Genomic DNA, 12,709 nt, shown 5'->3' with positions numbered 1-12,709 from the left:
AACAGTTAAATTAATCTGTGATACAGAACAAGTTAGGAAAGTTTCACTCTGATCTGTTAAAGCTTCCCAAATACACTTTCCAAATCTCACTGAAGTTTTATCTGGTGCATCTTTCCCTGATAGAAACACTTCTTTCAAAGATACAGAATACAAACCCTTGGGGTCTACAGCATAAATGGTACCCGAGTGGCTGAGCAGAGAACAGATCTATGTTGTTAACTCTGCAAATACATAGCAAGAAGGCTGCTCGGACCTGGAGAGTTTCAACTGAAACAAGAAATAATGTGCTCAGAGATGCAGTGTGTTTCTCTTCTATGCAGTGCTGGTTAGTGGGAGATCAGGTTCTGCAAATGCCTTATGATTTTTTCAGATAAGAGGTTTTTAGTCACAAGTGCAGCGTAAAAGGGTCTGTCTGGTGCTATTGTCAGGATGACATAGACTAGGTTCAGCTCACTGTTTGTCCCTACTCTTGAGAAAGGATTGGGGGAAATCCTGCAACCTATTAGCTCTTTCTTCTGTTGCTTCAATTACCTCTTCAAGCCTGCCTGCTTTGATCTTCTCAGCAAACTACAGACTTATAGCATTCATAAGAAAATGCCAAATTAAAACTGAATTTAAAGTTCTCCCGTTATTCAGCAATAATTTGGTCTTATCCAAAGCCAAGAGAAGCTTTGGATGACAGCGCAGGCCTGTTGTGGCCTGCCTTCAGCTCTGCAAGCACTCAAAAGTAGTTTTATATGGTATAAAACCCTAAAATTACATAATGTCTCAAACTGGTTCGTGGGAAATACTGCATGTTGCTTTATATCCCTGCTACTACACAGTCCACTTGACCCTAGTATGAGTCTTCAGTACAAGATCTACGGGCCAAACTTCTTTCAAGGGCAGGCTGCTTCTGACCTCTTCCAACCCAGAATAACACTGTTACGGAGAAGAAACACTGTTACTGAGAAATCCTCCCCCTGTTCTCTCTAGCAATCCTTGATTTCCTACTTAGGAGAGGAAGAACAATGAACAGATGGGAACAGATGGCTATTTTTGTCTCAACTCTGTCTTGATCATCTGTCCTTTAAAATGTCACTTTGGTTTAAGAGTGTGTTTTAAAGGCGCCTAATGCACGGAGGAGCATCTTCTGTAGTGAAGAAGCATCCAGAAGGCCTAAGAAGAGTCTCTTTAATGGCAGGCTTCCACAGGGACTCTCTCACAGCTCCATCACCGGCAGAAGGACAGGATCTTTTTGTGACTGAGGCATTGTGTCAGAAGTTCTGCTCTGCCTCATGTAAAAATTGAGTGTCTCTAACCAAGTCATTTAAATACCTTGCACACAGGGCGTAGAGAAATTCTGAGCACCTTAAAGCTGCGTTTTCAGCTGCAGCCTTTAATTTCTCAGTGCTTAAAAAACAGACGTTGCGTCTAGCGTGTCTGATCATTGCATATCTTGGCCTCTGTCCTCTAGGCTGCAGTACAGGCTTGTTAAAGCAAAACGCTGTTAGAAAAACCTCGATTTTAAGAGGGGCAAATGCAGTGGTCGGGGAGGGGAAGCCTCGCGCCAGTGGTGCTGGTTTTGTCGAATCATTTTTCCTACGGGCGAGGTGTTGTGACCGTGAAGGAAAATGTTCAATAAACCTCTGGCCTTTGCCGCTTCAAAGAGGGCGTTACGGCTCTCGCTCCCCAGCGGGGCGTTAACGCTGAACGCAAGGGGGCGGGTGACCGGTTGCGGCACCCCCGGCCCTTGCAGCCCGCCCCGGGCCCGCAGCCGTTGCCGCCGCCGCCTCGCGCCGCAGCCGTTGCCGCTCCCGCCCCGCCTCGCTAGGTGGCGCGCGCGGCCCGCGGCGGCGGGCGGGCGGGGAGCGCTGAGGCGGCGCGGCCCCGGGAAGCCCCCGGCGGCGCTGGCTGGGCCAGGCGCCGGGCCTGGGCGGGGAGGAGGAGCGGCAGCCGGCGGGGCGGAGCGGAGCGGAGCGGCGGCTGCCAGGAGCTCAGCCGGGGACCGGCGGCGAGGTGCCGCGGAGGTGATGCTGCGGACGGAGGAGCCGCCGGAGCCCCGGGCGGGGGCGGGGGCTGCGGCTGAGGAGAGCGGGGCTCGGCGGCTCGCCCCCTGCCTGAGCCCGCCGCCCGGCGAGGAGGTAGGAGCGGAGGGGGGGGCGCCGAGCAGGGGCTGCCCCGGCCCGGGGGCGGTCCGTCAGCTGGGGAGCGAGGGGCGGGCTCGGCGGCGCCTCTCGGGGGGGGCGCCGGCTGTAACGGCCCGAGGGGACGGTTGAGGCGAGGCGGGGGGGGGGGGGGGGGGGAGGCTGCAGGTGCGGCCGGCGGGCTCCGCTCCGCCCCGCGCCGGCCGCCGGGCAGCGGCCCCGGGGCTGGGGGGACGCTCCCTGAGGGAAGGGGTGGCGGGGGAGGCAGGGAAGGGGGGCGGCTCGGCCGCCGGGGGGGGGGCTCCCGGCGGTCAGGGCACGGCCGCCGCCGGGGGCAGTAACCTCCGCTCGCGCGTCCCCGCCGCCCGGTCGGTCCGAGGCTGCCGGGGGCCCGCTTCCCCCGGCCGATGCATCAGCAGCCCTCGGGCTCGCCCTGCCCCTCTTCCCCGGGCCCTGCTCGGTGGGGGCGCCTGCCTGGGCGGGGGGGATGTGCGAGCAGCTCCCCTCCTGCCCGGCTCTGGACTAGCCCGCTGCTCGTGAGGCTTATTTTTGGAGCGAGCGGGGTGTTTGCATTCCCTCTGGCTGAGGAGGGCCTAGTCTTCAGGTCTCCCATGTCTGGGATGCCGTGCTGGATAAAGTTGGGCTACTGCTGAGCTCCTGAATAGCGGCATAAGTGTTTCCTTGCTTCTCTCTTCTTTTTTTTTTTTTTTCTTTAAATGACTGTGGCTACTATTCTGTTACTTGTTTTTTGTGGAAACCAAGTCTGCTGGTGACTGTAAGGTCAAGCTCAGACCGCTGATGTCGTTAAAGTGCAATGATGCTTAGCCTGAGGATCTTAGGTGCAGTTAGTTACCCGAGTCTAGCTGTGTAGCTCAATCAGGATGGTGACAGTGGTGATCTTGCATAGAGCACTGTCACCATCCCAGTAACGGATAGGGGACGCTTGAGATGCCTGAAGGCAGAGGGAGGTTTTGAAGTTGCACTTTGTAGGCGAATACACTCCCCCACCAACCCCCAAAAAAGAGAGGAAGGCTACGAAAACCAAAGTAGAGAGCACTTGGGAGTATCCCCCTTTCTGACCTGTAGGTAGCCTCATGGTGATGTAAAGCGAATAACATTCTCTTTGGGCAGATTATTTAAAATTTTCTCTTCTCAAGATAAAAGATAGTCCTGAAGCCATCTTTAAAACAGCTTCCTCTCACCCCATTCCTTCATGTTGACAGTAAAATGTTGATGTGATTTATTTTTGTCTCCAAGAAGAAAAAAAGAATGCGAAACTCTTGTTCAGTTTTGCTATTCAGAGAATTTTTTTCTTATGCCGCTCCCTTGACATCATCACTCCATCAATTTCATCTCCCCATATGTGGTTATCTATGATTTGCAATAAGTCAGACCACTTACACACATCCCACAAATCTTGAGATCTTTGTTCTGTTTTTCTGTTCAGCATTTTCAAGGAGATGATACAATGCTTAGTCCATGATACCAATATAACTTTCATGTGGTTAGACCACTGACAGCTTTTGTCTTACTTCTGGATTAAGATCTACTTTATTAGTCATCTACACATCCATAGTGGGCTAGAAACAAGTATTGTAAATGCTATTAAAAATTGCAAAAATGAACTTTCAAGTTTGATTAAGATGATATTGCAAAGTGAACTACTTAACAGGGAACAAGTTCCATTAAAATATTAGTTCATGTCAGCTGGATTCTATTGGTTTTATCAAGTGCCACTCATACTGGTGTTAAATAAGAAATAAAGAAGACCTGCCAATTAATAAAACAAGTTTCTTGTATAGCGCTGTCTGGCAGACTATGGGTTTTTGTAACTAAGTGCCAAGCCTGTTAGGTCTTACAAAGAATACAGAAACAACTTGTGTTCTTTGCTACTTGCAAGTCATTCTGTTTCCTTCAGGCATCTTCAGCTGAAATTGAACACTTGTTTTAATAGTGATCTCTCTTGCTCCTTGCACATATTGGTAGCATGCTCAAAGCAGCAATATAATGTAGGTGTTTTCATACTTGGGGATTAATCACAGCTTTTGTGGAAGCATCTTCTTAAGTGGCTCTTCCTGTGGGCCTTGCATTGCTAGCTCACCTCTGTCACATATCACAGTGTTGTGGAAATGAGAATGAGGGCTTTCAGTTCCTTTTCACAAAACATTGCCTTAGTTTTGCATTTTTTAAATTTTGTAATTAGCAATAACAATTTCCTCTAGCATATAACTCCTGATTTTCATTATGATTTTTAATTTTGTCTAGCACTTAACAGCAATTGAAACTACGATAATGATGAATGCAACATAAGATATTTGTATAGCCCAGTAGAAGATTTTGCTAAGTGAAAACTTTAAAGCATATGCTGCATGACATAATATTTTTCTGCCTGATTTGAATGTATCCTGTAAATAGCTGTGAAAGACTTTAGTTTTACTATTGAAATACACTTGCCATTTTGCTCTTTTTATTTCCCCTTATCCACTGATTGTTTTCCCTTTGTAGGGTTGGTTTTTTTCAGTATGCTGAAGCTGGCATAGGAGGACATCATACTGAAGAACGTGTTAATTTTCAGCAATATTGAAATGTTCCTGTTGGAGTCTCTAATGTTATAAAGAGCCGTGTGGTTTTCTGGTTTGGCTATTTTTAAAGTTTTCTATGCCTACCTTTTCATCTTAATGACATGCTAGGAGAGCACTTCAAATTCCAACAAAGGCAGCTTAACTTTTTGAGTGAAAGCGGAAGGCTTTTGGGAAAACTTTGTAGAAGACATTTAGTGATGAATTATCTTTTTTTGTGTTCCTTAATGAAGTGTGATAAGTTAGAGCACTATGTTCATATCTTGTGGACCTGAAGAGTTGACAGTATAACACACCTGACTGAAATCTTTTTATCAAGTAGTGAGCTTGGTATAAAAAAAAAAAAAAAAAAAAAAAATCCTTGGGAAACACAGGTAAATTGTTACAAGGTTGAATGGGAGTATAATGATGAGGCAAAATGAAAGGAGTGATGAGGGGGAGTTACAAAAGCTTATCTTATCTTGGGCTTGGAGTAAAAAGGGAGGAGATTGCTATTGAGAAACAAAAACATTTAAGGGAAGTGCCAAGAAAGGGATATTGCTATGGGTACAGTATATACTACATAAAAGAATGTCTGAAAGGAAAGCCAACCTCAAAGCTAGACTCTGTATTTTTTCCTCTAAGTTACAAAATGAAGTAATGGTTTTAATTTTGTTTTGTTTTGTTTTCTTTCCATAAATAAACAGGAGAATCAACAGTGGATATATGGGAACATTAAAATGCCATCTGGAAGTGGTGCTGTTGTGCCTTTGGCTAAAGTTTCATGATAAGTTAACACTGCTCTTGAAAGATCCAGCGTGTGTTTTCCTCCCACTACCTGTTTTCTTTGTCAGTGCTAGCCTTAACATAGCTGTGTAATGAATTGAGTCAAAGAACTGATCTGACCTAAAATGATATGGTAAAGAAAATAATGGCTAGTTTTCAACCCAGAACAATTTCCTGATTCATTCTACTGTGAATGTCTGCCCTCTCACATGCAAAGGGTTGGCTTTAGGGGCATGAGTGAGTGATGGAAAAGGGTAGACTACTTTTATTGCCAGTGCCAGCTTATATAATTTTAAAGTGATTGTGAAATTACAGTCTTAACTGAGAAACACTTGTCACCCCCTATTTTCATAACTTTGTAATGTGTTCAGTGGGTTTTATTTCAGGTCTTAATGATAAATATACGGTGAGTTCTGTAATCACCTGGAAGGAGCTTGTATGGTCTGTCTAGTAAGTACCTAATTACAGATGATGGTAAATATATTGTTGATACTGCAATTTGCAACAGGCCCCTCTTAGCCATTTTGGAAGGTGTCTTAAATACATTGAGCCCTTAGAATGTTGTTTTTCTCTTTTGCAATTCATATGGAACCGCTAAGTATTTGCGGTTGAGTCCTTTTTAAACATAGTATTATGGCCTTTTTTATGCCTAGTGTGCTTTTATAGTAGCATGCCTTGAAGAAATAGTGTTAAGTGGTTTGTTTGCATCTATTTTCTATTGTTTCTTACTATTGTCTTCTGTTACATTTCAGGCTATGCAACACTCTTTAGAGTAAAGATTAAGGACTGCGAATCTGTTTTGAATTAACTTATTCTCAGTGGTGTCAATAAACTTTGCTTCTGTCCTCCATCACATGCTACTCCAATGTTTGCATCTTTATGAACATTATGAATGCAGGATGCTCATGGTAGATATTAGAAGAGCTTATAATGCCAGCAAGCCACCTGCCTGAAGCATGTCTGTAACTTTAATCAGAGCAGGACAGTAACCTGTACAGCTAATGCAACTTCTTTAAATGGATGTTTCTTTAATGCGTCATCTGTCAAATTAGTGGAATTTACACCTGCTTTACAGTCATGCATTTAATGATTGCTACCATTAAACAGCCTTTTCAAAGCTGTAAGTTTGATACCAGTTTTGGACTATCTCTTTAAGCCAACTGTGCTAGTCCTGAGCATGTGGCTATGTTAGTGGCTTCAGGCCTGTGAAGTTGACTGTGCACAGACTTGCCAAGAAATGCCAGGAGTTTGATAGAATTGTTCTGTAGGCCATCTGATGCTTGCACCACCCACTGAGATTGCTCTGCTGTAAAATATACTTAACAAAAAACCCTAGCAATTTTGTTTCTCTGCTTTATGAAGACTTAAAGAAATCAGACTGTCAGACTCAATGCTTACAAGTTTTTTCATTAATTAAATGTATTACAGTAATGCAAAATCACTGGGAACTCTTTCTTATTTGAAAAGAATGCATTTTTCTGTTGTTCAGCAGTGATCTTTCCAGAGTTAGCCTATGTGCAGTGGGGAGGAAGAGTCCTTTTTCTTTCTGAGGAAAAATTAGATGTGGAAATTCTGTTCCTTTATTTAAGCATGGAAAGGAGCAGCAGAAGGAAAACAGCTTTTCCACACAGAAATCTTTACCTCAGATAGACATGGAACAGATTGTTAGGGGATGTAAACTCGTGTTAGCACCACTGAAATCCATGCATTGATTTACAGCATCTATGGATCCTTCCTGATAAATCTGTAGAGTATAATGTGTCTTGAGGTTTCTTCTATCCAGATATGTATACAAAAAAGAGGTGGTGAAACTTTTGTGGGTAGGTTTTAAATCTTGCATAAGTTAAATCACAATGTGAATATAATGTGATAGTTTATGCCACCATGAAGACCTCACACAGAGTTCATGAGACACAAGCACCTTTAGAAAATAACCTTAATAGGCTGACAGGTGTGGTCACTAAGCTGATGAAGATGCCAGCTGCTAACAGTTTCCCTGAGATAATACATACCAGTTTTAACTCAGTGCTGCTCTAACACAGTTGCAGAGCTTTTGGGCCAAGTTGGGTCACATTCCTGCTACTCAGAACACGGCCTGAGCTCATCTCTGCATTCTACTGAGTAGCTATTTATCCTCATCCCACTTTGTCATATATATACACATAGGTGTTTGTCCTTGTGAAAACAGCCACTGTTTCTTCCATGTGCTTAAGGCTTTTTTGTTGTTCTTCCTTTCCTCTTTGTGATAGCGTAATTTGTTCTTTCTAGTTTTTGAATCACTGGCCTGGAAGTGACTAGGAGTTGAGTCCTTCCCCAGCTTGCATGATTGCAGACCTAGAATAGCGCACTCACTTTACATGGTGGATTTGGTCTCCTGGGTTCACGTGATTGCTCCCTGGATGACTTCTAGCCTTTTCAGAACACCCTTTTGAGAGTGATGTGTGTACTTTGTTGCCCCACTAGTAACTTGTGTTTTCATTTTGATCCTCTCTCCTCTGGCAAAAGGCTTTTGCATTCCCTATTGCCATCATCTTGGTGTTGGTGCAGAAGCTACCTCCAGGAATACCTCCATACCTGAAATCATTCTCTTAGGTGTGTTTGGTTGCAGAAGTTGGCTGCAAATGGGTCTCCGGAGGCATAACAACACCTCCTTTGAGCTGGAAAGTTGACTCAGGCTCTGTAGAGAATTATGTTTGCTTCATTTATGTGGAATAGGTTTTATAAAGTAAAAGAGGAGTTGTGTGCCAGTGACCATCTTCAGTCTGTGCAAAGCACAACCTTTGAGGTGAACTTACATGTATGCTGCTCTTAACATTTGCTTCAGTCTAAATCAAGAGTCTAGTATTCTCCATTCTACCCCTTGCTGGCAAAGCGCATTTGTCTTTTTACTTGTTTGTCCTCTTCCAGCACCCTTTCTTCTATGTAATGCCTTTACATGATAGCAAATCCCTTTGCTATATTGTTTTAGACACGAGTGATTGTACCTGTTTTGGGAGATCCTTGGGCACTTCTAAGAATGGCAAAAAAACCCATCCTGGAGTTAGCCCAATTGTTGGATTGATAACGACAATCTGAATTTCAGAGGCGAAGCAGGCTTTCTTAGTTTTATTACCAGGTAAAAGGATAATACTTTATTTAGGAACAAGATCATTCACTACAGCCCAGATGAAAAATGATAAAGAGGTCTGCTAAGGCAACTCTTGTTCTGATTTTACAATGACCATTTAAGCAAAGTAGCCCCAAGAAATGGGACAACTTTCTTTTATTTGGCTTTATTAAAAAAAAAAAAGTTTTCATCAGGTTCATTATTTTAATTCTGGAGAATATGAGATGTGATTAGGATAGGAGAATAGATTCTGGATTTTAAAAGTTATTTCAATTACAGTGCAAATGCAGGATTTGGGCTGGCATTTTAATTTTACAGATTTCTGTTTCCTGTATTTGAACTCTGATTATTCCGTTAGTTTTTAAAAATATGCTCAGAATAGAAGCTTTTTTCTCCTTGTTGTTGTAATTCTTTACTGGGATTTTGTGAACTGTCTTTAAACTTCAGTTGAGTGAAAGTCTATCAGCTTTTGTCCTCTGCTGACCTGGGTATGCCTGGGGCTCTTGGCTTTAGGCAGGCACTCCTGTCTGTAGCTGTTGAGAGCTTTTCTGAAGTTCTGAAAATGGACTCCTTTTCTGATATGGGAAAAGAGATTTCAGTGGCTGTCCAAAACTGCCTTTCTTCTGAGTGGCTCTTGGTTTTCTTTCATAGTGTTCTCTCTACTTCAGAATAGTCAAAATGGTTTGGGGGGGGTGGGGTTGGTTTTGGGGTTTTTTTTGTTGGTGTTTTTTGGGTTTTGGGGGGGGGTTGGTATTTGGTAACGGGTTGGGGTTTGGAGTGGTTTAACCATTTTTCTATCAGTGAATAAACGTGGGCTGTAACTTCAAGTTGACTTTTATAAATCCCACTTGTTACAGTTGTACCCAAGTTCAAGTGTTAGAATAAACTTTTCTGCTTCAAAACTTGAGGGAGATGCTTGGCAAGGAACTTTTGCTGACGTAAGTGTTGACGTTATAGGTTTAGAAGCCTGCTGGCAGAAAACTCATGGCGAGATCTAGAACTTGAAATCCGGGTGGAGGCAGATGCTGGGGACATCCTTCATCGCCGTTCGGGTCACCCCCTGGTGCGGGGGCGGAAAGTGCCCCTCGGAGCCTCCAAACCTCGCGTTTCTCAATATAATGAATTCCGTGCATCTGGGGTTTGAACTTCTGGAGTTGGTGACGTGGCGGTTGCCTAGAAGCCCCCCAGCTCGGCTTGGGTTCCCCGGTGGGACGGCAGACGAGGCAAGGCGGGGGGAGCGGTGAGGTGCCCGGCCGCCGGCGGGCACCCGGCCGGCACGCACCCGCCTGAGCCCGCCGAGGCCCCAGCCTGGGCTCCGTGACTGGTTTTTCTCCCCGCAGGTGAAGGACATGGAAGAGACGATCGAAGAGCTGTTGAGGAGGCTGGACGAGTTCTGCGGGATAACGGACGCGGTACGTGTGCCCCGTAGGCCGTGTCGGCCCCGGCCCCGAGGGCGGGAAGGCGGGCGGCGCGCGCGCCGGGCGGCCATCTTGACAGCGCGGCCGCCGCGGGAAGGGCTGCGGCGCTGCGCGCGCCGCGGGGCGCCGCGCCCACCAGGTGGCGCCAGGGCGCGCGCAGCCGGGCCGCCCCCGCGGGCGCCGCCCCGCCGGGGGGCGGGTGGCGGCGGGAGAGCTGCGGTGGGTCTGCGCGCGTTTTTCCTCCCTTTTCCTGAAGCGAGCTGGCGTTCTGCCCGCCCGGTTCGCTAGTCGGTGAAGTACCGGAGGTAGATGTCACCGGTACGTTCTAGAATCGTTAAGTAATCTGGCTTTCCGTGGTCCCTGCCATTACCGTAGTGGTGGTGTGAAGCCTTCCGAGAAGACTGCTCCAGTGCTACAACAGCTGCACCGTTTTGAGACTCTGGCACTAGGCTGGCTGATGCAGGCAGAGATATGTGCATTACGGTAACATTCACGGACACCAGCTACAAATTAAGGCCACCTGTGCCACATGCTGTACAAATGCAACAAGCTAGTTGTGTCTACTAAGAGCCTGCAATAGGAATGAAAGAGAGGTTGAGATGGGTGGAATAACTGAGTGGGGAGTACTGATTAATGATGGGGCTGTGACTGATGTGCTATGCAACATTTGTAGCACACCAGTTATCTTCACCATTGGCACTGCCTAATTGTTTGGGATAAACCATTTAGAGCAAGAGGTGTGTGTTACTATTTAGCTTACTCCAGCCTTTCTGCTTAAAGTAGTGCTCTCTGAAGGCTGTGTGGGTTATGGTGTTCATGTAAAGGAAATGAATGATTTCTGCAGTCAACTTTTCTTTCCTTCCTTAGGCTAAAAACATAAAATTAGGTAGAGGAACTGGTACTGCCTTTTAACCCTTTCTGAGTGTTTATCATAGAGATACCATGGACCAAGTTTACCTAGAGGGACTGCCTCTTGTAATCACTGATGTGCAGACCATCTCGCCTTCTGTTAGCACTTACCGCAACGTTTTTCTTCCATCTTCAAGCATCTTGTGTAATGCACGTGTCATTGGCAACTACAATGGTTGCTAACTGAATGCACTTCTAATGGCAAGAAGTGACCAGCGAACATCTCCTTGGGGACTTGTTGCGTATGAGCTATTTTGTTGGATGATTCTTAGGAACTGCATAGATAAACGGAGAGGGACAGGATAAAGTGAAGCGGGTAAGAAAAGTACTTGGCCAATGTTTCTTAGGCAGCTGAAAGGCAATTTCTTAGCTTTATTCTTACCGGCTTTAGCAGAAACAAAAGACATTGGTGTGCTGACCTTCCATTACATTGTCTTCTGTTCGCAGACCAAGTGCCAATATTGCCTCCTGCACATCTTTCCACTTTTCTGTTGATGTATCCCAGTGTAGTTTGGAGAAATGTTGTGCTTACTGTCAACGACAGAACTCCTAAGTCATAGGTGGCCCCAAAGCGCTCTTGGCATGGACTGCAAGAACCCACTGAAAATTCAGATTAACATGTTTGACACAGTTTATACAAAATATCATCAGCTAACGAATTATTATTATTATTTGGTTATGAGACAGATCTTTTTTGCACCTTGGATGTGAATTCTGCTCAAGAGAAGTGAGGCCATCACCCTTGTTCTAGGCAAATCAGTCAGCAATATAGCCAGTTATTAATCTTTTTACAACTTCTATCAGAGGTTTCTGGTTTTGTCATTGGCACGTCTTGCTTATGGAAAGGAGGCATCATTGTTTCCAGAAGGAAATGACATAGAGTGGAAAGAAACAAAAGCTTGGCTTATCTAAGTCTCACATGGTTAGTAGGGGACTTAAAAGGAGAAATAGCTGCCTTTTAAGAATGGTTCAGTATCAGTGGCTGTTTAAGCTGTTCTTTTTCCATTCAGCTTTTGACAAAAATAGCTGTAAAGGAGCATGTGAACCTCAGAGCATGCAGTCTATTTTTTGATACATCTTGGCTTACATTTGTCAGCTTTAGATTCTCTAGTACAGCACATTTAGTCTGTGCAAAACGTAGAATACAAGAGATGGGTTTCTTGGGCCAGAAAATCCTTTGAGTTCATTCCTGAAAGGTGATGATTGCTTCAGTGATACGACATCACCTGCTCAAAGCAAGTGGTTTGAATCAATAGCTCTTCACTGCTGATTGTATTCTGTCTGATTTACTATTAAGTTAATTCACTCAATTCTGCTGTTTGGGAGCTTACACTAGGGTTTTGTATGTACCTTATGCTTTTCCCATCAATCAGGCATGCACCTTACATTTTTGGCTCCAACATAGGGAAGATGGTTAGCTTGTTCAGATGGGTCCAGTGAGCTTTTAAATCTCCTGTGAGACTTCTTCTCTTGCCAACCTTTTCTACAAAAAGCACTAACCTAGTTTCAATACACTATCTTTGCATTGCCCCTGAAAAGATTTTTCCACAACCTGCAGGCTGTGAATAATTCCCTGGTATGCAGATTATTGACCTTACCTGGGAACATCAGAGCACTGCAGTCGGTGCTGATTCTGTGGCTTTCTACCCAGTACCTACAATGGAAGGTTCCTTTCAGCAGCACATCAAGTGGTATCTGGGAATCTGATAAATATAATGTAGTATTTGAACTGATTCCAGCTTCAGTGCCTAGGAATAATTTGGTCTTTTGTCTATGCCAACAAAAGGCAAGGGGAATCTTGCTTTC

At 45.0% G+C, this 12,709-nt stretch overlaps 1 protein-coding gene across 1 annotated transcript in view; it reads left to right on the top strand.

Moving 5' to 3' along the window:
- The first annotated feature begins 1,613 nt into the window (after nt 1–1,613).
- BCAS4 (breast carcinoma amplified sequence 4) overlaps nt 1,614–12,709 on the top strand; it is a 44,277-nt gene continuing 33,181 nt past the window's right edge. Inside the window, exons 1-2 of the mRNA XM_069798633.1 lie at nt 1,614–2,123; nt 9,917–9,988. Of these exons, the coding sequence (XP_069654734.1) occupies nt 1,614–2,123; nt 9,917–9,988 (582 nt within the window). The remainder of the gene's footprint in view (nt 2,124–9,916; nt 9,989–12,709) is intronic.

This window comes from Haliaeetus albicilla, chromosome 2, assembly GCF_947461875.1.
Source record: "Haliaeetus albicilla chromosome 2, bHalAlb1.1, whole genome shotgun sequence".
Taxonomy (NCBI): Eukaryota; Metazoa; Chordata; class Aves; order Accipitriformes; family Accipitridae; genus Haliaeetus; species Haliaeetus albicilla.
The sequence above is the reverse complement of the archived record's forward strand: the minus strand, read 5'-3'. Positions and strand labels throughout refer to the sequence as shown.